This window comes from Notamacropus eugenii, chromosome 2 (genome assembly GCF_028372415.1).
Source record: "Notamacropus eugenii isolate mMacEug1 chromosome 2, mMacEug1.pri_v2, whole genome shotgun sequence".
Taxonomy (NCBI): domain Eukaryota; kingdom Metazoa; phylum Chordata; class Mammalia; order Diprotodontia; family Macropodidae; genus Notamacropus; species Notamacropus eugenii.
In genome coordinates, this window is record NC_092873.1 from 141,457,934 (window position 1) to 141,483,862 (window position 25,929).

At 35.7% G+C, this 25,929-nt stretch overlaps 1 protein-coding gene across 5 annotated transcripts in view; it reads left to right on the top strand.

The window, feature by feature from the left end:
- Window positions 1–25,929, top strand: part of RIMS1 (regulating synaptic membrane exocytosis 1) — a 717,070-nt gene that overhangs the window by 306,035 nt on the left and 385,106 nt on the right. For 4 of the 5 annotated variants that reach the window (XM_072642598.1, XM_072642588.1, XM_072642597.1 and 1 more), the window contains exon 2: window positions 2,229–2,442. In XM_072642598.1, the coding sequence (XP_072498699.1) occupies window positions 2,229–2,442 (214 nt within the window). The remainder of the gene's footprint in view (window positions 1–2,228; window positions 2,443–25,929) is intronic. The other variant, XM_072642596.1, reaches the window with a different exon arrangement.

The window sequence follows — 25,929 nt, forward strand, 5'->3', positions numbered from 1 at the left end:
GTAATTTTTCTATAACATGAAGATAAGATTTCTACCTTTCCTACTCTAATCTCAGTAATGAATCTAAACTGTGAAAACTAGTTGTAAGTAAGATTTAAATTGAACTATATTTCATACCTTTAGCCACTTCTTTCAGTGGAGTTCAGCTGCTACTACTACTATTTCTACTCCTACTCCTACTATTTCTACTACTACTATGTCTAATATGCAAAATATGTTTCACATATGAATGTATATATTTTTTATCTAATTCTTGTCCTTGATGAATGTGGAAAAGTGGAAAATTTGATTTCCAGCATAGAAGAGGGAGAATCTAATGTGTTTTTTTCCTTTAATTTTTTGCTCAAAAGTTGTTTGCTATCAAAAGAGGAGAAAATGAATACTCACTGCTTCAAACTATGTGGTTCTTATATCAAACTTCCGTTTGAAGGAAATAAGATATACCCACATTTTTTTCTCAATAGAAAAGTCTCAATTTGATTCTTCCTACTTTTGTAAGAGTACATATTTGGAGGTCAAAGAGTTGATCGTTGCAGTCTAAATTCTAAAGAATACACTAATCCCAGAAAGCTTGCCCAGATGCGCTGTTGTAAACAAATCCAAGACAAGCAACCAGCCATTTCCCATGAGTTTCACTTGTTGGGGTATTTCCAGGCTGTCACCAAGGAGGGGAACTTCTTCAGTTCACCTTTAGAAAATTATGGAATCTTTTGTAAGAGTCCAGAGGGAGGAGAGAGTTTAACAGTAAATAATAAGGAGATTCTATTGCCTGCAAGATACATTTGGGGAAAGACTGAAACATACAGCATGTGGAAAGCTATCCTGAATCACTCATCTTCTATCTTTATGTAGCAAATGAATTTTGCATTGCTTACATCATTGATAGTAATTACTCATTAAATAATGAGAATTGCTCATATTTTATCATATATGAAGGGCTCTACAACAACCCTTCAAATTAAGTAGTGAGCTATTCTATCCTAAGGCAACAACACCTCAGAGAGTCCAAGCAACTTACCCACAATCAACCACACAACTAATGGGTGTCAGAGCCAACATTTGAACCCAGATCTTCTGACAAGACCCTCTGGTACTAGGACAAATGGAAGAATGTTGTGAATCTTCAAATACAAATGCAGTCTGGCTATTCAAAAATTCATTTGTTCTGGAAGTGTATCTTGGGGTCCTTTCATAGAAGGAATTGGCTATATCAGATGCAGTGAGAAGGCATTCTAAAGGCAAAACTGACATACTAGCACTCTCTAGAATGTAAGTAAATCCAAATGTATAAGGAACTATTAATATTTTAAAAGACTGGAGAAGGCAGAGTGAAGAAATATCTCTAAATTGAATACTGAAGTGGTCTGGATGAATCAGGAATTGGATCAATCAGGTAAAAAATGAGGTTTCACTTGTTTACAAACATCATTTGTTGAGTAGCTTCCTGTGCATTATCCTGATGAAATACTGAAAATAAAATATAAATACTGAATAAAATGCTGAAAATAAAAATAAAAAACCTACTGGCTTATGAAAAGATACCCTAGATGGAAAGTGAAGCAGCCTAGGCTTTCATCATACTTCTCTTACTTAGCTGTTTCATATTTGAGCAAGTCAGTGAATTCTATTCAATTCAATAAGGATTTAAGTGTCTATAATGTGAAATATATTGTTCTAGGTAATGGAGTTAGCAAGATTGGAAAAAAAAATTCCTGACTTCAAGAATCTTACTGTCTATTAGGGGCAATAAAGTACAATAGTGTAACAGTGAGCAGAATGGCCTGCTATCACAGGTTCTTAGATCACTTTTTTAAAAGCAAAGCAACTTTTGAGGGGTCTACAATCACTTTAATCAAGCACATATATCACTCACTTAGTTCAGGGGAAAAAGTCAGCACCCTGAACTTCAGAGAAAATACTGAGAAACAATGATCAACCAACAGACAGAGCTTCCAACTGTCTGATATAAGCAATTCATACATCACAGATCATCAGACAGATAGTTACCAGAGAGAGAAGCACCAACATTTTCAGCATAAAAGAGGGAGAATCTATGTGTTTTTTTCCTTTAATTTTTTGTTCAAAAGTTGTTTGCTATCAAAAGAGGAGAAAATGAATACTCACTGCTTCAAACTATGTGGTTCTTATATCAAACTTCTGACTTTCCCATCTGCTATGATACATACTTAGTTTTCTTCTGCTTTGTTTGTGTGTTTGGTTTTGCCCAGGAGATTACATCAGCAATTTGAAAGCTATAAGGAACAAGTAAGGAAAATTGGTGAAGAAGCCCGGCGTTACCAAGGAGAGCACAAAGATGACGCCCCTACTTGTGGCATTTGTCTGAAAACAAAGTTCGCTGATGGTTGTGGCCATTTATGTTCGTACTGCCGGACCAAATTCTGTGCAAGATGTGGAGGCCGAGTTTCTCTGCGATCAAACAATGTAAGTGTGGAAAGAGTAGAAATAAACATATTTGATGAAAATAAAACCATCAAGATTTCTAAGCATGGAAATGTATGTATATTGGAAAAGAAATATATGTATAAGGAGATAAACATATTTTGGAAGTATTTCTCTTGCCCCGTTATGTGTTTTCCTTCTATGTATCTATTTTAAAATGTCAGTAATAGGATGAAAAATGAATGTAATTTGGCTTAAAAGTTGCTTATCAGTGTGTGAGATTTTTAATACATTGTTTTAGGAATTGTTTTATGGACCAAGTCTTAACTAGCATTTTTTCCCCCACATTGAAGCAGCTTAACAAAACAGATCTGAGGGACAAGCAACATGAAACTCACTCTCAAACTGACTTTCAAAGATAATTCAGTTAGGTCGGTATAGATAACAGGGAGACAATGATCTTAGGACACAATGAAGCTTCAGTGCCATAGAGGAGAGCTTATTTGGAGTGAGAAGTCTCTGACATGAGAAAATACTATATGATGGCTTCTAATTTTTCCTAATTATTCTTTCCAGAGAGACGCTGAGGTCAACTGCTTTGATGGTGCTAGAATGTAGGTGGTGCAAATGCCCTCTAAATTTTAACATCCTGGTGAAGATTTCCAGTTACCCCATCCTAGTTATGGCTCTGCTTTTAGATAGAACTCATTTTTCTCTAGAAAATATTGACAGTCTTACTCTTAACAAGTTGTAAATTCCAGGAAATTTTCATGACTGGTTTGGTTGTAAAACATTAACCTCATTTCAGTTTCAATGATTTTAATTTTTAAAATAATTGAGTCTTTTTTTCTAATTATCATTATGTGAAACAAGAATATAATCATTATTTTCCAGGTCCCTTTAATTTAAAAATGTAATTTATAAATGACTCTATATAATTTTACATAAGATATTACAAATGAGAAGTGATCTGTCTTTGTGATTAGTAGCTCAACTTTTATCATCCCATTAAAGAGAAATATGTAATGTTCTGTTTGTCTGAACTTGAGTTATTTAGACACCTATAAATGTAAGAATGTATGATGATAATGAATGAAGTCTATCATCTTATTGCTATTGTGACTGGGCTACAATTTTGTACTTTTTCTCTTCTCTGTGATGGGACCCAAATTTTTTATCAGTTCTAATTGACATTTCACTTTAATACCCATGTATTTATAAATATAATCCTATGAAATACTTATATTAATAATACCACGAATGGAAAAATTGTGGGCAAAAAAATTCCAAAAAATAGTCTATAGATTTTTAAGACATTTTAATAATATACTACATTTTATGCCCTGCAGTTGATATCCATAGAATTAGTCACAAGGGGAAAAAAGACTACTTTAACATTGAAATATATTTCAAATACATGGTGCTACTATCTAAACTATCAAGATGCTAGAAAATATTTTAGCTTTCATTTTTTAGGTTATCTTCTTTTTAGAGAATCCCTCATATTATTTTGTTTAGTTATGAGTATTGCACTAAAAATAATGCAAAAGTTCTATATAATACTGATTTTTTAAAAGAACATAAGTAAGATCAAAAAGAACCTTCAGCTGTTGTGCCGCAGTATTATGGAAAGTGGCATATTTTATTTGAGGGATAAGAACAAGGCACCAACACCCTTCCCAATAGAAACTAGACCATTTTGAGAGGTTCCAAATAAGTTAATTTTGGGGAAAATTCTTATACACAAAACCACAAAGATACTACAATGGTTATCTAACATGGAGAAACAAGCCCATGACAATGGCATTAATTATTAAATATGAAAGTTCTTAGGCACAGTTGGGATAAAAAAAAAAGTAGAGACATTAGGGAAATATCGCGAAAGAAGCATTTGTTCTTCAGAGAAGACCTGAGACTCAAGAAAGGCAGTCCTTCAAAGCTCATCTAACCATGAAAACTGTGTTTGGACTTTTTTTGGGGGTGAGGTCAAGATGGAAAGGTTAAGAATAGGGAAATAAATCTACATATTTATCCTTATTTTTAAGCCTGTCCTACCTTATTTCATTATATAGTTGATTTAAGTTATCAAATGATCATCTTTGAAACTTCCTGGGTTACGGGAAAATAATCAATTGAAGAAATATTTTTACAACACTGCATGCTGATGGATGCTACTCCTTACAAAATTTTCTGGTGTAGTCAGTGTATTGAGATGGCTAATATTTCTCTTTTCTGGTCTTTAGTACTTTGTTTTGCTAATTTTTCTCATTTAGATTTTTCCTAGTTGAAATGGTATGTCTTTTTTTTTCTATGCATGAGTAATGAACTCTTTTTATTTAGGAATTATGCTTTTGCTTTTAACAATTTTATGTTTTAACTTCATAGAGACACTTGATATAATTGCCTTTCAAACAAAACTCTATGTATTAATATGTGCTTCCTTTTCTTTTTTCTCTTCTTCTTTCTTTTCTCTTTACCCTGCTTCCTTGGATGCTTGCCCAAAGGAGGACAAAGTGGTTAGAATCCATGCTTTCTTTTCTATCATTTATTATTATAATGTTGTTAAACTTTATTCAATAAATGTTCAGCATATTGACGTTAGCCACTGTATTTCATAAAGTAATTCAGTCCTAAAAAAGAGCTCCTTCCTCCTTCTTGGGCTCCTCAATCAATTAAGATTAACCTCCAGGGGCATTAAAGGGTCTGCTATGTATGTGGACAGTCTTTGTAATTTTAAGTCCAGGAGGGCAGCGAACCATACTATAATTTAAGTGATTATGAGCTCACTTTGGCCTCTTGGCATTTGAACTCATAAGGACTCTTCCATCTGCCTTCAGGAACAATAAATGTTAATGGATTCTATCTTTCCCAGTACTCAGTTCCCTCTTCCCACTGTTCAAGTAAGAAGCTTAAGAAGGTGCCTTGCTCCTTTACTGTAGGAGGAATGCAGTGAGACTGTCTCTGTAGAGCTACTTGAGGTAAAAGAGAATCAGGAGATCAATACTGATTTTTATCCAAAGAATGGAAACAACTAAGTTGATCTGTAGGGCCAGATTTAACAGGATCACTATCCTTCCTTACCTTCTCCCTGCCCCTGTTGCTTCTCTCTTCTCAGCTAGACTCCTAAGAAGAGAACTCTTTTTTCTTCTGGGCAACCATAGTGGGTAATGGAGATTAAATGGAAGCCATTAGCCTTCACTGTCCAGAGAAGGTTGTTTATTGTCAATTGGTATTCAAAAAATTGAAACAGTTTATCTATAACTTGATAGAAGCACATGACACTCTATAAAGAAACCTTAACTTTCAGTATGTTAACTTTTACAAGAGAACTAAAGCCCATACCTTCAGACCATGATGGGCATTGAAGAAAGTCTTTAGTAGAGGATTTACTCAGAATAGTTCACTTTTATGAAGTATTTTCAGGTTTACAAAATGTTTTTTTCCTCACAACAACCTTCTGAAGCAAGTAGTTAACTTGAAATTATTGGGAGCAACTTTATCGCCATCTCTTCCATTATCTTACTGGGTTTTTTTTTTTCCATCTTTTCCATTCAACAGAACTCACTTGGAATTTCTTGGGGCTCAAGAATAATCTGACATGTAAACAAGGCATCAGTGAAAATTTAGCTCATTATAACTCAGCTTAATAGGTTTTGTGAAAAAATACAATCTGTGTAAGCTACTTTTGATATGAGTAAAGCAGAAATGATACTGAATCTACCATAAATTTGCAGTTTTAAAATTTGATTTAAAATGTTTGAGCATTATAATTTATTAGGAGAAAAAAGTTAGGGTTGAGATTTTAGAGGTTCTAAGGATTCCAGAACAAAAAAGATCCTTAGAAATCATCTAATCCGTTTTATAGATAAGAAAACTAAAGAACAAGAAAGAAGAATGGTGTGTTCAAAATCCCTTTTCTGGCATCTAGTTCTGTTTTGGGGTCTTTGAGGTTACAGTGGTTGAAAGGGTAAAAAGGGCTAGTCCAGCTTGTGATAGACTTTGCAGATTATCACATACAGCATGCATTGAAGGACCTACACTCACATAAATTTTTTGGATTACTTAATCGTATACATACACTACACACACACATACATACACTACATACACATACATACACACACATATACATACACATAGTGTATATATGTAGTGTGTGTATATATGTAATCTGTTTATAGTGACACTTTTTATAAAGATAAGGTAAAAAATATAACAAGAAATTGAAAATCTTAATTAAAATTTTAATGGTATATATGTAAACATAAAATATAAGTATAACAGACTATAGAGAGAATGTTAGGACATCTTACATATACACATACACATACATGTGCATGTATATATATATACATTCATACATATATATATATATAAATAAAGCAAATACATGTACATATGTCATCTAGACCCATGATTTATCAATATGGAAAACTTCCAATGTGTAAAATCCCTTTACAAATACAGTTTAGCAATCCATCTATAAACTTGGAGAATTTTCTAGCACCATTGACAGGATAAGTGGTTTGTTTATGATCACATAACTAGTATGTATGTAGAAATTATTTAAACCTAGTTCTTCTTGAGTCCATTGTCAACCTTTTATCATGTAATGCTACTGATTACCAATACTAATAATAATAATAGCTTTTCTATAGTACATTAAGGTTTACTAAGCACTTTATAATATTATAAACATTAACTGTTTTCATCTTTAACTCAATCTGGTAGGTTATTACTTATTATCCTTATTTTACAAATAAGGATACTGAGGCAGACAATAGTTAAGTGGCTTGTCCCAAAGGTCACATAGCTAGTAAGTTTCTGAGGCTAGAACTGAACTCAGATCTTCCTTATTTCAGATCTGACACTCAATTTACTATGCCATATGTAGCTGCCTCTGTACATACAGATGCATTCACTATACATTTTTGTCTTTCATGGGAGGGGTCTCCTTTATGGGAGGTGCTGCTATTGCAGCAGCATCACGTGTAATCAAAACTCATGCTGATTTAACAGGCATTCATCTAAACTAAAAGGTCCCACCTGAAGAAGACAAAATTTCTTTTAGACAGTTTCAGGCTTCTAAGTACTCTAATTTGACCTCAAAGTATGCAAAAGGCTTAGGTTGGTTTAAAATTTAAGAAGAAAAGAACAACTTTAGAAGTGCAACAACTTTTCAAATAACTTTATCTTTATTAGGACCTATTCTTTCAGCACTTTATTTTAAAGTGTATAGTAACCACATATTAATTATTTTTAATAACTTAATGGGTTACTTCAAGCTAATATTTTAATTTTTCACTTCAAGGAAACTGAAACCAGGTTGCCCTGGCCCAAGGCAAAAACATTCACTGGCACACACAGCATTAGAATAAAGTACTGGACAACATACTTATACTTTCCTTATTTCTCTGGGTCAGACTTTTTCTTCTTCAAATTTATATGACATAGTTTTCTGTGAACAGGATAAGCTAGGAAAAGAACCAGCATTTCTCCCATTAACAATCCATACACTGTTCCACAGTACTATAAGATAATGAAGCAACGAGGAGGCCCAGTAAATAGAGCCCTGGACCTGGAGTCAGGAAGACCAGAATTCAAATTCAACCTTCTATACTTACTGGATGTGTGATTAGAAAAGTGAAAAAACAAGCAAGAAACAAAAACAAAACCCATGTTTGCCTCAGTTTCCTCAGCATAAAATGGGGATAATGACTTACCTTATAGGATTTTTGTGAGATAATATCTGTAGTGTTTAGCATAGTGCCTGATACAGAGTAGGCACTATATAAATCCTTATTCTTTTTCCCCCTGCACCTAGTGAGTTCTAAATAGTACATCCAAACCACAATGTGTACCAGTAAATATATGAGGAAGATGTAAATAGTGTAAGAAAAGGGCACTGATCTTTTAGTCTCTGAACGTGGAATCAAATCTTATGTTTGGCACTAACTCTGTGACTTCAGACAAGTTACTCCATCTCTTTGGGTCTGTTTTGTTTTTTGGTTTTTTTTGCTAGTAAAATAAGGAGGAGATTCTTTCAGGCTCTAATTCCTATTATCCTAAGGATAGCTAATGCTTCAATACTTTCAATTCTTATACCTGAAGGAAACTAATGGATTTTTTTTTTAAATTTAAGTGTACCTGAACACAAGATTAAAAATCTCATTAAAGATAGTGTTCCCTTCTAGGAAATAGATGGCATTAAAAAAATTCTCTGCCTGTATGACAAATAAAATGATTTCCTTCTTGAGATAATTTGGCACTGTAATTCTATACATTTCTTTAGTGTGGACAAGATAAAACTTGGTTTATCAGTTGCATTCTTTGGAAAACCTTCCATGCCTTCTAGGGTGGGAGGCCAAGGAAGGTGTTCTCTCATGGTCTACCAAATTAGCACATATTATCTGTCCTTATCCTCTCCCAAATGGGTGGCAGACAGCAGAATTTTGGGAGCTCACTTGCTAACTTTTGCAGTTAGTGGGCCAGCTGAGTTGAACATTTCAAATTCATTTCCCTTTCGAATTGACTATACATGCTGATTAGTATTGTTTAGGGGAAAATACAGCTTTTAAATAGAAGCCATTGAAAATGTGCTTTATTGCATTTCCAGTTTGGCTTTATTTCCACAACAAGAGTACCATTTTCCATATTCTAAGACTATTTTGACTTAAGGAGCCACAGCCCTCAGAAAAATAATAGCCAACTATTTTTTTTTCATCATGCTTCAGGTCTGGTGAAGCTGAGCATGCCTATCTTTTAAGTCATATGATATTATTTGTTATTTGCAGGACAAATATTTGCATTTCATTATGTCAGTGTGTTTATTAATTAGGAGCTATATTTACAAAATCATGATTCTTTAAACTGGCCCATCAAAATACTCCCTTGCTATTTCATCCTTATAAATCATACTTTGTGACATGTTTATATAGCAAAACATATTCTTGGAAGGAAAAACAATTATATAAGTGTTGGGGAAGAGGAAGGAGTTTGTAATTTCCTTATTCAGAGGTGGTATTAATTGTTTGGGAATGAATGGACAAATGAATAATACCTCAAATATCAAATTCTTCTTCATCTCTGCCTGATTCTCTTTTAACCTCCCCACTAATGGCTTCAGGATTTATTCTGTTCTCACAGGAGCTGCTAAAGACATAGAGGCAGCGGACAGATAGCTTTTAAATGATTTGCATAATTGCATTAAATATTTATTTCTCATTATGTAGAGGCTGCTCCAAGTGAGCCATATTTAGGCCATGCTCCGGCAAAGAGTATGATCCTAATTTAAATTCTTCATTTTTGAAAAGATGATAGTATGGGTTTTTTTAGGCCCTTTCTCACCACCTCTATTTTCAGATACTTTGATATAGATATGCTGGGTAGGAAGTCTCCTTAAAATATTTTCTCAAAGGGGATAGGATGGGCCTAATATAGGCGAGCACTTAGATAAGTATATAGACTAGAAAATGAGGATATCATTCAAGATAAGAACTTCCACCAGATCTTCTTTAAAGTTGATTGAATATCACTAGGTGTTTCTTCAAAGTTTACCCTTTATCCCAATGAGGTCTGCATTATCAGTTTGAAAATGGCTTCTACATTTAACCAGCTAAAAGACCATATAATCTATATCCTTAATCTATTTGAGGAATCACTACCCTGTGTGCTAAGGGGTAGAGAATTTGTGTCAACTATATTTGACACTCCGATGTATATTGGGAAGAAGTTATAATTTTGCTATTCCTGATGACCTACCTTGGTCTTCATGGTCCAGTGCTGTGATTTAAAGAACTACGAATGGGCATACTCCCTCTCCCAATGTCGTAGATCCAGAAGTATTCTATAACTTGTAGAATTGTAGTGTTCCCTTACAGGCAATGAGAGGTTGAGTGATTTCTATAAGGTCTCATAGCTAGTCCATATATATCATAACCTTTCTGACTCAGCAGATAGGTCTTTGTGCTACTTCTCACAATTTCGTATATATAGAGTGTGAAGAGACATCAAAAGTCATCTCATCCAATCCCCTCATTTAATAACTGAAACTGAGGCCTAGGAAGTTTCAGTTTCCCAAAGTTATCCAGATAGCAGCTATCCAAGATAGGATTCCTGGTATTATCCAAAAATAGCAACAAATACTGCAATTGAAGGGCAGAATCTGATTATTGTAGGCAGAGCTTTATTGTTCTAATGTATTCTAACATGCTATTGGAAAAAATAAATACATTGGTCACAGGAGGAATCCAGACTGGACCTGGAAAGAGTGAGATCAGGATAAACTTTGGATTTGTCAGATTGGGTGTAGGTTACCATTATATTTAATGGTCAGGCAGGCAGCAAAGTCCTGAATCCTGGAGGGCAATGAACCACATTTTTAGATGTAAAATAAGTGGGACAGAAATACTCTCTCATAGTATCTGTTACATCATTTGCAGCTAACATCTTCCTCTCTAAGACTTCTATCCCTTATATGTGTGTGTGTGTGTGTGTGTGTGCATGTGTATAATTTCCTATATATATATATATATATATATATATATATATATATATATATATATATATATATATATATATATATAGTTATGTTTTCTTCTCCATTAGAATGCAAGTTGCCTGAGGGTAGAGACTTTTTCCCCCTTTGTATCCTTAGCATGGTGCCTGACAACTAAGGAAGTGCTTATTAAGTACTGGTTTGTAGGTTGATTGAATGGTTCCTCAAAATATCTCCTGTGACAGAGATAAGGCAAAGCGATTATTATTCCCATTTTATATGAAAAAAATAAAATTCATTGAGGTTAAGTGATTTTCCTGAGAAATGCAAGATATAGTGCTAGACCAAGAGTCAACAGAGCTGGTTTTAAGTTCCACCACTGATACTTGCTAGCTGTGCTCATAGACAAGTCAATTAACCTGTAAGAACTTTAGATTTCTTGCAGATAAACTGAGAATAATAACACTTGCCCTGTGACCTCAGGTTGGTGGTGGGAAGAATGTTTTGCAAATTTTGAAGTCTTCTGTCGTGAAATGGTTTTATTCTTGCCCATCATCACAGAGCTAATGAGCCAAAGAGAGAAGATTCAATGCAAATCTACAGATTCTAAAATAGAAGGAAAAAAGTCAAATTGAATCCAAAGAATGCCAGTAAAGGAAAAGGAGAATAGGCAAGTACCAGGTCTGAACCTAAAGAAAGGATCTTAATAGGATTCAGGCCTGAGCTTTCATTTGGAGGCTGTTTATATGACCTCAGTGAACAGAAGTATTATGGACACACAGTTGATGGCTCTCCTGACATACAAACATAGGCATTTGAGTAGGGCAAAGGCAAGTCACGCACTCTACATTAATTGTCCTTTCCCCCCTCCAACACCCACAAAAGAATACGAGGATGTGGAAGGAAGCTGCCAAACGTAGAAAGAGAGTGGGAGTGCAAATGCCCAAGGTCAGAAGGAAGCTGTGGTAGCCACACAGCTGGAATAGATTTCCATCAGCTCATACTTCTCCCCATGAATGCAGAGGTGACAAGCCTGTGCTCCAATAGGCTGCTGGCCTCTTCTGTGAGGTGGGTTATTGTAAAATAGAAATAAGATTGGGTTCCACAATTAGACTACCCACAAGACTGAGTAAACCAAGGGGCCTGCCTCCTAATCCGCAGTGCTAGGCACTGCTCTTTATTTTCCAATCCTGCAAATTGGTGAGACTCAATTCAACAAAATTCAATTAACCATTTATCAAGGACCTACTGTGGACCAGGCACTGTAGGTTTATGGCTATACCTCATTGCCTCCATGTGAATTAATCTAGGAAAACTCTCCCAAATGATTTATTTTTCCCTCTTGAGTATGCATATGTGTTATGAGAGCTTTTTAAAATTTATTTTCTTGTCAAATGATGGCCATAGGGCTTTAGGGTAGCAAAAACAAAACAAAGCAATGATTAAAACATATTCCCTGAGCATATACCTCTTCATGTGTGTTGCTTATATGGACTTCCATTGATACTATATGTATTTGTGGGAGAGAATACCCTATGTTTATGGAGAAATGATTTGTTGAAATTTTTAATTAAATTCCTTTACTTTGAACTAAAATAAAGCCTCCCAAATGAAACTTAGGTATAAATTATGTCCAGTTTGTCCCAAATGTAGGTGACAGGGCACTCAAATTGTGTACAAAGACTTGATATACAGTTTGGCATCCAGCATGCCACATCTTTTATTTCACCCCACAGAAACTATACCAGATGCTAAAGACTTACAGTAAGTCGTGAATAAATACAGAAACATGAAGCACTCAAAATAATCCAAGAGCTCCCTCAGAAGGAAGTAAATTTAGGATTGCTGTTCTACCAACCTTTAGTTTTTCTGGTGTCCCTTTTTCCACAGACCTTCACCCTGTGGTTTAAACCATTTTGGAAGGTAAACATGCTTTGCAGCACATATACTCCATGCACGTCATTACTGAAAAATAAGCAAACTTCTTCCCATTAAACCAATATTGTCTTTGTTCTTCAAGAAGAATGCTGTGGAGGAGCCGTGTGAATCATCATCATCATCATCTTCTCCTCCTCCTCCTCCTTCTCCTCCTCCTCCTTCTTCTTCTTCTCTTCTTTTTCTTCTCTTTCTTCTCCTTCTTGTTCTTCTTTTCCTCCTTCTTGTTCTTATTCTTTCCTTTTTCTCTGTCTTCATCTTGATCACCTTCCCCTCTTCCTCCTCATCCTCTTCTTCCTCTTCTTGTTGTTCTTCTTTTTCTTGTTCTTCTCCTTCTTCTCCTTTTCCTTCTCCTGCTTCTTCTATTCCTCCTCTTCCTCCTCCTCCTTCTTGTTCTGTTTCTCCTTCTCCTTTGAAATTTTCTTGTTCTAGACAATCAAAGTTCAATTCAGGAACTCTTGAACTTCAATATACTCATGACCTACTCCCTAGTTTGATGCTATTTGAAAATAAGACTACTTCCTCCTTAGTAAAGGTTAGATTATGGCCCAGAAAATTCATATCATCCTTTCCTCTATATAGGATGATGGAGGTCAGTGGCTATATGATTGAATTTCCCTCTCGTTTCATAAAGCACTCTCCTACAGCCAAGTATTTCCATTGTGAGTTGGAGGCAGGATAGAAGGGAGGAAAGATAAATTCCATCTCTACACACTACAGCACTATAGAAGAAATTTCAAGGTAATGGGTGAAGATATATTTCTAGATTAGAGTGTCTAACTTCTTTTATATACCAAGAGGAGAGGTGACCAATCTTTAATCAGCCCTTCAAAAAGAATTCCTTGTGTCCTGTCAGTTGCCCTTAAACCATGTGAAGTGCCTACAATCTCAATGACTTGGTTTAGTTTCTTAATTTGATCAGGATAATCCCCACCCTATCTACTCTCTTCTTATACCTGTATTGTAGAAGATAGAGAGATAGACCATAGGTCAGCATATGTGTTTAAATCTCATCATAGATGCTTATTAACTGGGGCTGGCAGTGCTTTGACCCGGAACAAGGCAGGTTGAAAAATCAATCAATAAACTTTTATTGAGTACTATGTGCCAGATGCTGTGCTAAATTCTGGGGATACAAAAAGAGGCAAAAGATAATCCTTGCTCTCAAGAAACTTACAGTCTATTGGAGGGGATAACATGCAAGTAAATATATGTATGTATATACACACATATATATGTATTGTATATATGTATGTGTATATATACATATATATGTATGTAAATAAACAAGCTATATACAGGATGAATAGGAAAAAATAAGAGAGGGAAGGTACCAGAATGAAAAGATTGGAGAAGGCTGCTTGTAGAATGTGGGGTTTTAGTTAGGATTTAAAGGAAGATAGTTGGGAGAGTAGAAGAGAGAATGTTTTAGGCATGGGGAAAGATCAGAGAGAAATTCTGGAGCCAAGAGAGGAATTGTCTTGTTTGTGAAACAGCCAGGAGGCCAGTGTCACTGTGTTGGGAAATAAGGTGTAAGAAGACTGAAAAGGTAGGATGGGGGCAAGGTTATGAAGAACTTTGAGGGCCAAGTGGAGCATTTTGTATTTTCTTGGGTGGGCTATTGGAAGTCACTGAAGTTTACTGAGTAGGAGGGTAACATCAAGTTAGTGACTGAATGGAGGGTGAGTTGGAATGGGGAGAGACTTAAGGCAGTTAGACCCACCTGCAGGCTATTATGATAATCAAGATGAAAGGTGAGAAGGGTCTGCCATAGCGTGATGGCAGTATCAGAGGAGTGAACAGAAAGTTTTGAAGAGAATTTGCAAAAGTAAAATTGATAGGTGTTGGCAAAAGCTTGGGTATAGGAACTGAGAGATAGTAGGGAATCCAGGATGGTTCTTAGGTTGTGAGCCTGAGGGAGTAGGTGAATGGTGATACTCTCTAAAATAGTAGGAAATGTGGAAAGGGTAGGTGAGTGTTTTGGGTAAAAGATGAATAAGCTATGTTTTGCACATGTTGAGTTTAATATGTCTATTGGACATCCAGTTCAAGATGTCTGAGAGGAAATTGGAGTTGCAAAATTCGAGGTCAGCAAAGAGATTGGAGTAGGAAAGGCAGATTTGAGAATAATCAACATAGAGATCATTATTAAATCCATAGGAGCTGAGTAGATCATCAAGTATGATTTATGTATATTGGGAAATTCCATTTATTTTACATCAAAGTAGATTTAGGAAAGTAAGAATTGGTAAAATACAAGACCTGTTTACTATAAAACAATCAATCCAACAAAAAAGTATTTATTAAGCACCTCTTTGATGCCAAACAGTGTTAGGGACTGGCAATACAAAGACAAAAAAGGAAGTAGTCCCTACCCAAGCATATCTTTTAGAGTCTGGGCTTTTCTTGCCATCAGTCATGCTTCCAGGCCTTTCAGTAACCTGGCACTTTCATCTTAATGGCTAATAACTAAAGTATCTCTGGGCCTTGCCATCTGCCACATTGTGCAACCCTTCAGATTTTTTTTATCTGTCCTGTTGCTGAATTTTCTAATCTGTGTTCTTTATCTCAATTAGAATGTGACTTCCTTATAGTGACGAGAGTCTCACCTTGTCTATTTTGTGGTTAATGGATAGCATTCTATATCTCCACATGTGACAACCCAAGTACGTGGGATGAGTATATTGGGAGAATAAATATCTGCGTTGTTAAATTTGTTTAGAGTGTTGGTTCATTGGTGTGGTCACATAAGTGAAATTCCATCCAAGGTGTTTGAATTAGCTTAGGATGCAATACATGAGATAACCACGAGGTAGCACTGTTCACAAACTTTTCCTTTGGGTCTATTATGATCATGGGCTAGATACCTTCTAGTTGACCAAGAGCATGAACAACACTGGGCAGCTTTCATCCATCCCAACATGGTATCACCACCGTACTAGACATTTGCTATAGGGATCCAATCTAGCCTAGGAGATGAAATTTTGATGAGATACTAAGACAGGAAATTTTCCATTTATTATGTTGTGAAATAATTCTGATTTTTTTAAACCCTTTCTCTGGTCCTTTGCACACATTTGGACACAGTATTTTGCAATCATATATCTTCAATAATATGACATACACATTTAAAAAGCAAAATTGATTCTTCTGTGTCGTGCCTGTTTCTTACCACATCTTCAGTGTAAACGGAAACTTCCTGAGATAACATACCTTCCATTCATACTATTTTACCTGTCCCTTGGTCCTCAAACATTGGCACCCCTTTCTGGAAGTCTGAGTTAAAAAGAATCTGAAGTAAAAGTCAGAAGTAAAAAGAGAGAAAAGAAGAAAGGTGTGAAAAGGAAAAAAATAATGAAAATCTTTCATGACTTCCGTAAGTTTCATCAAAAACCTAAAGGAGAGACAGACAATTATTTTCCCATTCTTCTCAGAACTTTAGAATTTGCTCTTCTGTTTTCCCGTGGAATTGTTTCCTTGAGTCCAGAGGATCTCCGCAAATACAGGAGGATGAAATGATTCCAGGGGCGATGCAGAACAAACATCTGGACAGTACTGTTCTTCTAACCAAACAGATAGGTACCTCCTCAGAAACTTTTGGCCTGGGACACTGTCTCTCCACCTCTTTTAAATTTATAAACTAGTAGATCTAGAAGGTACCTTTGAGAGTTCTCACATTTAAACCTAAAATGGACCTCACAATTCTAATCCAGTCTTCTCATTATATGAATGAGGAAAGTGAGATCCAGAGTAAGAAAGCGATTTGCCAAAGGTCACACAACAGGTTAGTTGCAAATCTGACACTATAACCTCTATCACCAGACACCCAGCTCAATGCTTTCTTCTAAAATGGGTGTTTTTAACCTTTCTGTGTGTTGTGTTTAACGTGGACACCTTTGGTAGACTGATGAAATTGATGGGTTCCTCAGACTTAATAATGTTTTTAAATGCATAAAATAAAATACATAGGATTACAAAGGAAATCGATCAATTTATATAGTTATCAAAAAATTCATGTACCCCAGGTTAAGAACCCCTACTCTAAGATCTATTTGCAGATTATGGATTTTTTGAGCTATTTTCCTCTTGAGGACCTAGAATAAAGTGTGATTTAATTAGATGCTGAAAGGAATGATTACTCCTATCTAATTAAACATTAAGTTCTTGATCTTGTACACAGTTGTACTTGCATCCATATTACTATTTTTCAGACAGTTTGCAGTTTTGTCATTTGGGGTTTTTAAAAATTTTTTCAGTGTAAAATATTAGATACAAGAGCTTAAGGAAATATAGCACTGGGTCAAATCATATCCAGTATAGCATATTTGACAATGACACCAAGAAGAATATTGTGGGATAATGTGCTAATTAGTCTTGGAGACATCATTCTTAAAGGTTTGGAATGTGTGCTGAATGTCCTTTAGCCCCCATTATGCACCTATCATCTGTAAGTATAGACAATCTCTTCTTAAATCGATCTGTATTTTAGGTCTCCTCAATCATTCTGGGTCACACATTTGGCATGATACATTTCTCTTCTGGGCAGAGAAATATTTGTCCCCTGGCTATATGCTTAAATTTTCAAGGCATGTTCAGTATTTCTAGCACTGAGCTAACTTTATTCGTTCTCTACCCTGACAAATCTCAACTGGATGCCTGAAACTCTACAGTTAATGATTCATTTAAGATAGGTTAGCATTTCCTTCTCCTTCCAATTGGAAGACACATGGAAGGGAATTTAAATTAAACTGAACAAACATTTATTAAGTCTATACTATGTGTAAAACATAGTTTTTTCAACCAAAATAAACTTAGAAAGCTCTTAATGTCTCAGGGTGGATAAGCTTATCAAATTACTTTCCTCTCTTGCAGGAGACACTGGGATGATATGAGGACAATTCAATCTACCAATACACATTTAAGTACCTACTGTATATTAGGCATTGTGTTAGGCACTGGAAATATGAGGACATCAATAAAATAGTCCTAATTCTCATGAAGGTTACATTCCTTCATGGGAGATAACATGCACAAGTAGAAGTATTTTCTCTCTCTCTCTCATATATGTGTGTATGTGTGTATGTGTATACACACATGTATGCACATGTATATGTGTATGTGTATGTATGTGTATATTATATATACACACATGTACAGATGTGTTTTATATATAAAACCTATACAATAAATAGACATATATATGGCAAATAAGAGATATACTATATGTCTGTATTTACAAATATATCCATATAAATTTGCACATATTCATAAATATATTGTCTATACAATTTTATATATACGTATAAATACACAAATCCATCTACTTATCTGTCTGTCTATCTAGGGTGATTAGGAGTTTCAAGGAAGTCACTTAGCTGAAGGGATCAGCAAAGGCTTCATATAGAAAAGCTACTTGAGCTGAGTTTTGTGGGAAACTAGAGTCTCTTCGAGGCAGAGGTGAAGAGAGAGCATTCTGGGTGGAGTTGGGGTAGAGCTTGTGCAGAATTCCTGAGATGGGATATCATATTGGGATATCACGGGAGTGTTATATTGAGGAAAAGAAAGAAGACTAGTTTAGCAGGACCATTGTGTATGAAGGAAAGTAATATGTAATAAGGTGGCAAGGGAGCCCTATGTTGTGGAAGGTAAACAGAGGAATTTGTGTTCGATCCTGGTGCTATAGGAAACCACTAGAGTTTATTGAGAAGATGAATGATATGATCACGCCTAGACTTTAGAAAAATCACTTTGACGCTGTGAATAGATGAAATTGCAAAGTGAAAAGATTCGAAATGAGGATGCTAATTAGGAGACTCCTGCAGTATTAAAGGTGGCTACATGATACAGTAAGAATGGTAGACTTGTCAGGAAGATCTAAGTTCAAATCCTCCTTCAGACACTTAGTAGATGTGTGACCCTGGGTAAGTAACTTAATTGCTCTTGGCTTTGGATTTCCCATCTGTAAGATGGTGATAAGCTTTACCTTCCTTTGAACTCTTGCTTTCCATCTTTTGCTGAACATGTAACCTGGGGGAAAGGGGCCAGGCCAAGCTAATTTATATCTGTGTCAGCATAAGATAATGTTCAACTTTATTGCCAGACATATCTCTCAACCAGGATTTAAAAAACCCCTGGTGCAAAGAGAAATGACCTTCCTTTTGGCCTCTAGCCTTCTGTCTCCCACAGTGTTTGTTTCTTAAAGAAAGAAGAAAGGGAAAGTCGTTAGATTGGAGCTTCCTTCTCCTACTTCCCTTCCTGCCTAATTTTCAGCCTGTAGTGGGAAAAGGAATAATGTATTGGGACCTCCCAACTAATCATCTGATCATGTGACAGCTATTTCATGTTACACTTCTCTATAGCCCTATTTCAATTTCTAGTCTCTTTAGGAAAGAGGAGTGATGCCTTCTTTTCAATGATGGATGTTCTCGTAACTTTTCATACCCTACATATGACAGTGATTCTGAATCCCTATAGATCATTATCCAAACCCCATTACCTCTCCCCAATCATTCAATTCCTTATTCCCATCCTTGTCAATCTTCCCACCCCAAAGTTCCTACTAAATACTACCCTCCCCTTCCACTGCACCCTCTGGAATGCCTTTTCCATAGTCAACAAGCTTCACTTCATTCTAAATCTTTGCCTCTTTCACTCATTCCATTTCTTAGCTACTACTGAAACCTTACTCCCTCCATGATGATACCACCTCCCCAGCCGCCCTTTCCGGTACTTCCTCCACCTTTACTCATTTCTCCTAGTTCACTTGTTGAGGTGGGGGAGTTGCAATACTCCTTGCTCCCTATTGTCACTTTCATTTTCTCTTGTTACCTTCATCACTCAATAACCATTCCTCTTCATTTGAGGTTCATGCTATATATCTCTACCACTCAGTCAAAATCCTTGTAGCCCCTTCCTTCCCACAATAGTAAGGCTTAGTCTTTTTCTCTTAACTCCTACCTTCATACTGGGACTTCAATCTACGTGCTGATTCTCCTCCAAATACTCTAACCATTCAGTTCTTCAACCTACTCACTTTCCATGAGCTACTTCCCCTCTGTTGGGGTCCCCTAGACCATTTACGGGAACCCCTGACCCCGACCCAAGGCTCTTGTCCAGCAAGAGGCCTTGATCTCGTGAGTAATGAAATGGGGCGGGAGACAAAGGTGGTGAAGACTCCGTTTTATTCATCTAAATCACATGCATATATAGTCTTAACTACATACATTCCTAAGCCTTACGTAGGACCTATCACCTTTCACATTGAACCTATCACCTATCACCTTTCCTTATATGGGTATCTTCTCCACTGGACATCCGGAGCCAGGACAAAGAACTGCCACGTTGCAAACAAAGACGAGACCCTTCCTCCTGAAATCCATCTAGTTCTACCCCTACTGACAAGCCCCTAGGTTATCTAGGCAGGCTCTCGGTGTGGCGTCCTGAAATGGATAGGGGTCGGCTCTAACTCGTCCCGTTACACCCCTCCCCATCTCAGCCGCACACAAAGATGGCCATACCCTTGATCTTGCCATCACCCACAAATATCCTACCTTTCTGGTCAAGAAATCCCAAATTCCCTTATCTAATCATAACTTGTTGGCTCTCTCCCTTACCATTTGCATCTCTTTGTCAAACCCTACTCTTTGGTACATTGTGACTTCCAATCCCTTAACCCTTCAGTTATTGCTCTGCCATCTCCCGTGCACTAGCCACCATCTCTCTTCCCCATCTTGAACCTTTGATGAACCAATTCAAATCTACATTGTCTTCTTCTCTTGAATTCCTTGTCCCCTTATAATTTCTCTGCAATCTTCTAAACCATAGCCTTCCATCACTATATGTTCACTCCTACAAACATGTTGCTATACAAAAGTGGAGAAAATCATATAACCATTCTGATCATCTCCACTACAAATTTATGCTACATAACCTCAATTGGGCCTTCATTTCTGGTAGGCAATCCTACTTTACCTCCCTTATCAACTCCATCGACCTCTCTCCACAGTGGCTCTTCCCAACCTTTTCATCCTTCCTTAAACCTTCGTTTGTTCTCCCTCCATCCTTTCAGCTGAGAATGTTACATCATATTTAACAGAAAAAAAATGAGGCCATTCTCTATGAGCACCCTCTTCTCTCCCTTTCCTCATCTCATATCATTCATATGCCTTTTTCCTTTAGGGCCTGCTTTATTCTGTCTCATATGACAAGGTGGCATGACCCTTTACCAAGAATAATCCCTCTTCTGGCTCAAGCAATCCTATTCTATCCTCTTTCTTCCATTAGATTGTCCTCCCATCATCATATTTGTTATTATTTAGCTATTTTTCAGTTGTATCTGACTCTTCATGACCCCCTTTTCTGTTTTTTTTGACAGAGATACTGGAGTGGTTTGCCATTTTCTTCTTCAGTTCATTTTATAGATGAGGAAACTGAGGCACACAGAGTTAAGTGACTGGTCCAGGGTCACACAGCTAGCAAGTATCTGAGTCCAGATTTGAACTCATGAAGAGGAGTCTTCCTGACTGCAAGCCCAGCATTCTATCCACTGCACCAACTAACTGTCCCATTCCTGCTCTAACTTACTTTCAGTCGTCCCTGTTTACTGGCTTCTTCCTTCCTACAAATATATCATATTTTCCCCATCCTCAAAAACCTCTCATTTTGACCTTCCATTTTCACTATCAAACTATACCTTCTTTTTTCCCTTTGTGGTTAAATTCCTTTAAAAGGTGATTTATAATAGATCCCTCCATTTTCTCTGCTGTCTCTCACTTCACAATCCCTTACCATCCCAGATCCTTAGGCTCAAAATTTATAAATCATCCTTAGCTCCTCATTATCTCTCAACACCACTCCCATCCCCCCAAATCCAATCTGTTGCCAAGGTCTAGCAACTTTACCTTTGGAAAATCTCTGGAATATGGCCCTTCTTTCTTCTAAAACTGCCACTACTTCTATGCAGGTCTGCCCCACCTCACACCTAGAAGATTGCAACTGATGGGTCTGCCTGCCTCCAGTCTCTTCCTAATACAATCCATTTTCCGTTCAGGCGCTAAAGTGATCTTACTAAAATACAGAGCCAACCATCTCACTTCCCCCCACCCCCAAACTCAAAGAACTCCAGAGGTCCTTGTCACCTCCAGGATCAAATTCAAATTCCTTTGTCAGTAAAATTCCTTCATAACTTACCACCTTCCCACTCTCCTTACCCTTCACTCCCTGTCATAACCTAATGACACTGACCCATCTTCTCTTCCATGATTAAGATACCGTATCTCAGCTCTAGGCATTTTATCTGACCTTTCTCCTTACCTTTGCCTACTGCCTTCCCTGGCTTAATTTAGGTCCCAACTAAAATTCCAACTTCTACAGGAAGCCTTTCCCAACTTCTCTTAATTTTAGTGCTTTCCCTGTTAATTATTTCCTGTTTTCCATTATATCTCTGTCTATCTATCTGTCTCTCTATCTATTATACATATTTGTTTGCTTGTTGCCTCCCAATTAGATTCTGAGTTCCTGGAGGTCAAGGACTATCTTTTGCCTCTTTTTGTCTCCCCAGGACTTAGTACAGTGCCTGACATTTAATAGGTACTTAATAAATGTTTATTGACGACTAACTATTGACTACCTCATATGGTTTTGAAGACCAAATGTAATAATATATGTAAAGCACTTTGTAACTCTTAAAGCACTATATAAATATGTTATTAATAATAAATCTAGTAAGAAGTAATGACCTGAAACAGGCAGTTTAGAGGGAACTGAGGTATATGGAAAGTGAGAAATAATTAACATAGCAATAAGAGAGCTGATATGAGGAATAAGGAATAGCAAATACTGACTTCTTGTTTTTCTATTATGGAATTCTTTGGGAAAATTCATGTTCAGACCATCTCAAAGACATTCATTCTTTTATAGAATTCTGTCCTCTCTTCTTCAGCTTCCATCTTTACAAACTAAAGGAAAACCTTTTAAAATATCTTCTTATGTGAAGGCTTCTCAATGCTTACGTTGATTTCACTCATGCTTACAGTGACATCATTGATGTTATCACAATATTTCGTCACTTCAAAGCTTCAAGATTTCAATGGAAATATTTCTTCTGTGGGAAGTGGTCACAATCCCTCTCCACCTCTTTTTTTAACATAAATTTATTGAGATTTTCTGTTGTTATATTCCCTAGAATTCCCCCATGTCCCTCCCTTATTCCCTTACCTGAGAAATATAATATGAATTACATTTATATTATATTTATATTATTATATTTATATTTCTTACCATATAAGAAATAACATTTTTTAAAAAGATTTTTAAAAATAAGTAAAACTAATCCATACAAAAAACCAATCAATTCATGAAAATGTATGTCATGTTCCTTACCTGTAAATATTCCATCTTTGCAAGGGAGTGAAACAAGTTGTCTTCTCATATTTTTCTTTGGGGCTATGTTTGTTCTTTGTACTCTTTCTAACATCCATTTGAAATTGTTTTGCATCTGCTGTCCTTTCCAGTTCCATGGCTGAAGTCATCATGTATATTATTTTCTTGTTTCAACTTACTTCACTCTGTATTAGTTTATGTAAATCTTTCCATGCTTTTATTTATTCATTAAATTTACCATTTTTAAAAGCACAGTAAAATACCATGACATTCATGTACAAGAGTCTGGTCTGGCTCTTTGTGACCTCATTTGGGATTTTGTTGGTGAAAATACCGGAGTGGGTTTCCATTTTCTTCTGCAGTTCATTTTACAGACAAGGAATTCAAGGCAAACAGGGTTAAATGACTTGCCCAGGATCCCACAGCTACTAAGTGTCTGGGGCCAGATTTGAACTCAGGAAGATGAGTTTTCTTGACTCCAAGCCTGGCATTGTTTACCCAGTCCCAAATCAATGGATGACTAATTTGTTTTCAATTCTTTGCTACCACTAGAAGTGATACCATAAATATTTGAATATGTTTGGGAATTTTCATTCTATTAATGCCCATTTTGGGTAATGTACTAGTGATAGAATCTTTGGGTGAAAGAGCATGAATAGTTTAGTCACTTTATTTCCATGATTTCTTTTTTAAAAATAACTGTTCTAAATTGTTCTACCAAAAATTTCCTTTCATCGTTGACTATTCTCATCTTTTGTTACATTTGCATATTTTCTGGGAGTGAGATGAAATGTCAGGATTATTTTGATTTGAATTTCTCTCAGTGATATGAACCTTTTTGATAAAATTATTAAATACTTTATGATTCTTCTTTTGAGAACTATTCATATCCTTTGATAACTTGTTTATTGACGAATGGCTTTTGAAGGTCTTATTTATATCTGTTAATTAGGTGTGTATAATATACACACATACATATATACATGGTATGCTTATGTGTACATGTATGTATGCTTATACACATATGCATGTGTGTATTGTGTGTGTATATATAATTTGAATAACAAATCTTTATCTGGGAAATTTTATATGCAATATAAAATTTGCATATTCCGTACCCTCTCAATCACTGCCCTTTTCATCCTAGGTGCATTCCTTTTGTTTTTCAGAAGCTTTTCAATTTCATGTAGTACAAATTAGATATTTTTATCTTTTGCATGTGTGTTATCCCCTTTTTGTTCAAGAAAAGTTATGTTTCTCATCTATATGAAAGTTCCATGACTTTCCTTTTTAAGGTATCATCTTTAACATTCTGGTCAGTTATCAATTTTGAATTTATAATGTGATATAGTATAAGATATTGGTCTAAACCTATTTTTTCCAGGCTGCTTTGTAATGTTTCAACAAATTCTTATAAAATAGGGAGATTTCCCATGAAATATGCATTTTGGGGTTTATTGAATACTAGATTGTTGAGGTAATTTATTTCTGTCTCTCTTGTCTAGTCTGTTCCATTTATCTACTTCTCTATTTTTTAGCCAACACCAAATGATTTTGATGTCTGCTGCTTTATATTATAGTTGGAGGGCTGGAAGTAATAGTCCCCATGCATGTCTAACATCTTCCCCTCGTATTTTATAGATTTTTATTTTTCCAAATGAATTTTATTACTGTCTTTCAAGTTATATGAAACATACTTTTGAGATCATTTAATTGGCATAGGATTAAACTATGAATTAGCTTTACAGTGTTGCCATTTTTGTTATATCGGGATTGTCCAGCCATAAGCATTGACTATTTCTTCAGCTATGAAATTATTCTTTGTTTCTTTAAGGAACACTTTGTAATTAAATCTTTACATGTATTTTATATTCTTTGCACATTGATTTCAGATATTTTATACATTTTAAAATCATTTTGCATAGGATTTCTGTTTTTTATTATTTCTTCTTGGAATTTGTCATTATCATACAGAAATATCATTGATTTTTATGGATCTGTTTTATAACCTGCAATTTTGCTGGAACTATTTGTTGACTCATTTAGTTGCTTTGCTGAATACCCAGGATGTTCTAAGTAAACCACTGTACCATCAGAATATGCAGAGAGTTCTAACTCCTCTTTACCTATCTTTACTCCTTAATTTCTTCTTCTTGTCTTACTGCCATCAAGAAATGTATCAAATAATATCATGTCATGGTTTATTCTATATATATTTATACAAGTCACCCCTGTGATAATGTTAGCTTATCCTCTATAGTCTTACTGGAAGCATAGCTGGTGCAATTTCAGTCATTCTCAGGATGATGAAATAATAAAAATGAATTTCCCTACATATAGAGGAATTAGAGTAGAAGCTGGAGTACTGTTTTTCAAGGATATTCTTGTGGCTATTCAAGATTTTCAGTTTTTGTATTAGCTTGAACTAGAAATCCTCCCACAAGAGTTCTTACATGGAGCATGGAGTAGATAAAAATTATTTTTATAATAATATCTTGATAATTTTTGAGAACTTATGTATTTTACTTTATGTATCTAAAAACGTTATTCTGAGAAGGGTCCATAGGTTCTAGAAGACTGCAAAATATACCCTCAAACAAAAAACAAGATTAAGAGCCCTTACTCTAAGATCTTTTCCAGTATTAAGATTTTATGGATTGTTGAGATAAAAGAAGCAGTTGTAAAGCTTCTGTTGGTGACCTCTCTCTCTTCATGTT